The following is a 5000-nucleotide window of genomic DNA, read 5'->3' on the forward strand; positions in this document are numbered from 1 at the left end:
AAAAAACCCACAATGTTTATTCATTCATTTATTATATTGCTGTCCATTCGCATTATATTTATTTCGACTTCAGTTTCTACGCCTCGTTATAATTCCATCCAGGTATCAGAAATTGATCCTAACGACCCCTACATCCGACCCCTGGACGAGCACGCGGAGTCTCTCTACACAAAATGGTCGGAATGGACGCCATGCAGCGCTTCCTGTGGCATCGGCACGCGCATGCGTGAAAGAGCGTGTAAGGATAGACACGCCGTGTGCCGTGGGGAAGTCAAACCAATGCAGTTTTGTAATATCGATTCCTGCCCTGGTAGGTACCGTTCTGCTCCTCCTCCTCCTCCCCCTCCTCCTCCTCCTCCTCCTCCTCCTCCTCTTCCTCCTCCTCTCCCTCCTCCTCCTTCTTCTCCTCCTCCTCTTCCTCCTCCTCTTCCCCTCTTACTCTCCCCCACATCCTCCTAATTCGCCTCCTCCTCCTCCACCACCACCACCACCGCAACCTCGTCCTCCACTTTTTCATCCTTCACCTCTTCTCTCCTATCCTCTTCCTCATCCTGCCCTGCTAATCCACTTCGTTCACCTGCTCATCCTCCTCCACTTCCCTACCTAGTTCATCATCATCATCATCATCATCATCATCATCATCATCATCATCATCATCATCATCATCATCATCATCATCATCAACTTCATCTTCATCAACATCATCATCATCTTCATCATCTACATCATCATCATCTTCATCATCTTCATCAACATATCATCATCATCATCATCATCATCATCATCATCATCATCATTATCATTATCATTATCATCATCATCATCATCATTGCATTCAATGTATTACTATTATGTACTTGACCATTTCCATCCCCCCCCCCCCCCTCTCTCTCTCTCTCTCTCTCTCTCTCTCTCTCTCGCCCCTCCCCCTCTCCCCCTCTCTCTCTCTCTCTCTCTCTCTCTCTCTCTCGGCCCTCCCCCCCCCCTTCTCTCTCTCGTCCCTCCCCCTCTCTCTCTCCCTCCCCACCCACCCATCCAGTGGCGGGCGGATGGAGCTCGTGGCAAATGTGGACTCCATGCGGCGTGACCTGTGGTCAGGGGACTCAGACCAGATACAGGACTTGTGACAACCCACTTCCCTCATTCGGGGGAGCTTGTCTCGGCCTCAACTCCCAGGCACAACACTGCATCCTTCCCGCCTGTCAATGTAAGAATTAAATAGACAGGGTGTCCATAAAATCTTTACCAAAAATTCGTTACAGCCCAACATGGCCCTATGAATACTTAAAGTAGGATGAGGGGGAAATTGTCAAATGCTAGTCCTGAACACATAGGGCAACTATTTATGAGATTTAGAGAGGTTAGGTGATAGAAAACACATATATACTGAAAAAAAAAAATCTTCAAAAATTCACCAAAAAAAATGGCCGCCATCTTGATTTTTCATGAAAATAGGGGCTTATTTTAAAAATATATGATAGGCTCAATATTTCAACAACACATCAAATGATTTAAAGAGCATTGAACTAGGTCATGTTCACGTTCCAAAGGGCTATCCCTAAAGGTTCATTGTCGGCATGCAATCAAAATATTACAAACATAAGGCTTTGAAAATCTTCGGATTTCGAGAGAATAAATCAAACAAAAACCACCATAAGTAAAAAAAGTTCTCAAAGTAGCTTAATGAAACTCAAACTTTACATTTTCCAACTACTTACAACACTCCATGCAAAAAAAAATGAATAAAATATTCCAACAACTTTTAAAATGATAGATTTACAATTTGTTTACCAGCATCTTTCACTCAATGCGTCTCAATGTGGGTGCCATGGCTACCTACAAGGAAATTCAAGTTGTCCAGTTCTTTCCCCGTGTTTTGAGTCAGGAAAGTGAGTGGAGCAGACACTTATGTTGATAATAACAAGACATGAAGTGAGTAGAAAAGTGAATAAAAACTTCGCGGTCCTGGGTTCGATCCTCGCATAGTTGAATCATTGGAAAATGCTCTTTTCTCACATTCTCTCATCGTACTCAGGTGTAAAATGAGAACCTGACCGTTAACAGCGTTGTTTCTGTCGGGGGAAAAAAATTTATAACATGGCCTAACAGCCATCATGTCCCGTTCTACATGTTACGTGTTGCTGTTGGTCAGTGATCCTTTGTAAATTGATTTGAGCATATTTAGCTGATACTGCGCATAAAAGGTCATTTGTATTTGGAGGGCGACCTCGTTATGCGTGATTAGTTCTTTCAATAATGATTTGATTTTTTAAAAGTGTCAGCCCCCCCCCCCCCCCACCTTCTCATTATTATCGTGATGGTTTTTTTTTTCCATCCTAGCCACGGAGAAAGGGGCGTGGTCGAGCTGGGGTGACTGGAGCGACTGCAGCGCCACCTGTGAGGGCGGGGCGAAGACCAGAACCAAGTTCCGGATGTCGATGTCGGAGTCTCAGTCCCAGGATGCCGTCTGCAACATCATCCCATGCCCAGGTACCGACGAGTACATATTGTTTGCAAATCTTCTTCTTCTTCTTTCAGCTTATCCCGCATTTTGCAGGGTTGCCATAATGAATGCCACATCTCCATACATCTCGGTTCATAGCATCATCTTCCTCCAGATCCAGTTCTTTCATCTAGGCGCCTCTTTTTCCTCTTTCCCGCTAATAGGCTTAAACAGTCGTGACGTCATTTCCCCGTAATGACGCATAGTAACTTAGTAACTGGTTCTAAACTATCGGAACAATGGCAGACGTCCTTATGAAATACTTCTCCGACGAGCAGAAAAGTGTATCCAGAGGATAAAAAACATTATAACTCTGATCATCTTTTGACTTTCATACATTCTGATCACATGACATGTGAAAAAGTTCTAGCCAGCATGAAGAATGAAAAAGTACAGATTTTATTTGTTTAGAACCAAGCTGTTGGTTGCTGGGCGGACGTGACATCAGACTATTGAATGCTATTGTTGTATCCAATAATTTCCTTCCCACGTACTCCCTCTCTCGTCTCTTATTTGAAGGTCTGATGACTCAAATCGTTATGTTTCTTTAAACTGAGCATTTATATAGCGCAACATCCACTAAATGTGCTCAAAGCGCTTTACAAGGGGTTCCAACGGCAACATTTAACATTTAGGACGCGACATGACGCCTGTCAGGCGATGTTACAATGTTTTCGGACAGAGACAACGCTGTTAACGACCAGGTGCTCATTTTACACATTCTCTCACCATACTCGGGCGCAAAATGAGTACCTGGTCGTTAACAATGTTGTCTCTTCCCGGAAAATCGAGTAATATCGCCTAGCGGGCGTCATGTCTGGTCCTACATATTAAGTGTTGCTATAGATAGTATGCGCTTGGCTAAGAAATTCACAACGTATCCATCCGGAAGTATAACGGACCAACACACAAAACTTATTTGTAACAATGAACTTTTATAGTCTAGTCAATACATTTTAGTGAGAATTACTCATAAACACGGGGATGGCAAAAAAACAATAACAAAAACCTGAGTGACGTCAACTTCATTCTATCTATATTTGGCCAGGGAACCCTTGTAAACCGCTTTGAGCATGTTCAGTGAATATTGCGCTTTATCAAAGTTAAAGCTCATTTTTCCAAAAAAAAAAAAATTGTTTTGTTTTGTTTTGTTTTGTTTGTTTGTTTGTTTTTTCACTTTCTTTTCACAGAAAACGGTCTGTGGGGAGCGTGGGGTGGGTGGTCCACATGTGACCGTCACTGCGGGCTTGGGAACAGTTACAGGGACCGCACGTGCACGGACCCGGCACCGGTGTATGGAGGGAAACCGTGCGAGGGCTCGGGATCGGACCTCCAACGGTGCTTTGCCGGTCCTTGTAAAGGTAGGAAAGTGAAAATAATGGTAATAATGATGATAAATAATAATAATAATAATAATAATAATAATAATAATAATAATAATAATAATAATAATAATAAATAATACTGATAATAATAACGATAATAATAAATAATAATAATAATAATAATAATAATAATAATATAATAATAATAATAATATATAATAATAATAATAATAATAATAATAAATAATAATCCTTTCTTTAAAAAATATAGCCTTGTGGAGAACATTGTGCTTATTTGAGTCAATAAAACAACTGATACGGCGCACAACTCTACTGAAAGATTTGAAAAATAGAAATGTATTTTTTACAGATAGATAAACAGATAACTTGATTTCCTTTTATAATTTAAAGTCAGTTTGAAAGTTCGTTAAGTCAAACAGATATCATAAAAAATTTACCGAAGACAATAACATCTCTGGCCACACCCTCAACTCTATCTGTCCAGTAGAGTCCTTACTTCCGTTGTGTTGATTTAGCGGTGATCAGTGTTGTTTTGTAGTAGTGTGTTTTCATTGCGTGTATTTTTATGTGTGTGTGTGTATGTGTGTGGTGTATACATGTGTGTGTGTGTGTGTGTGTTTTGGAATGTAGTAGCGTGGAAGAAAAAAAAAAAGGGGGGGGGGGGGTGTTCATCAAGTAGAGAAATTCCTGAGCAAGGGGGGGGGGGGTGTGTGTGTGTTTGCTAGGAACTGTCAGATTGGCATTTTTCAGCAAATCGTGGCACTCATAGTGCTATAATTCACTTGATCACATGACGGTATTAGGATTTACAGAAATTTTAATCAAGTTTCACCGATTAACAACATCAACTAATATTACTGCTGATATTACTGTCGTTTTTGTGCCATCGATGTGATAATTATTCAGATTTTCATTTGACCTCACATAAGTTAAGTAAAGGGGAGACATTCCGAAAGCTCCTACATCCCCAGTATTCATTCAATTTGTATTTTAACCGTTGATCTTTAGTCAGGCGTTTATTTATTCAATTTGTCATCATATAAAAAAAAGCGTTTTAAAAACTCTAGAACAAACCTCGATAGATTTGTGAAAGTTTAAAATTTCCTAATTTGACCATTGTTTTGATTCTCGGCCGCCATTTTAATTTGTGA

At 40.7% G+C, this 5000-nt stretch overlaps 1 protein-coding gene across 1 annotated transcript in view; it reads left to right on the forward strand.

Annotated features, from left to right (window-relative positions):
* Window positions 1-5000, forward strand: part of LOC144973834 (uncharacterized) — a 37700-nt gene that overhangs the window by 14402 nt on the left and 18298 nt on the right. Inside the window, exons 10-13 of the mRNA XM_078916726.1 lie at window positions 103-310; window positions 1040-1207; window positions 2341-2490; window positions 3694-3864. Of these exons, the coding sequence (XP_078772852.1) occupies window positions 103-310; window positions 1040-1207; window positions 2341-2490; window positions 3694-3864 (697 nt within the window). The remainder of the gene's footprint in view (window positions 1-102; window positions 311-1039; window positions 1208-2340; window positions 2491-3693; window positions 3865-5000) is intronic.

This window comes from Berghia stephanieae, chromosome 5, assembly GCF_034508935.2.
Source record: "Berghia stephanieae isolate SIO BIC M18660-M18661 chromosome 5, UCSD_Bste_1.3, whole genome shotgun sequence".
NCBI classification, from domain to species: domain Eukaryota; kingdom Metazoa; phylum Mollusca; class Gastropoda; order Nudibranchia; family Aeolidiidae; genus Berghia; species Berghia stephanieae.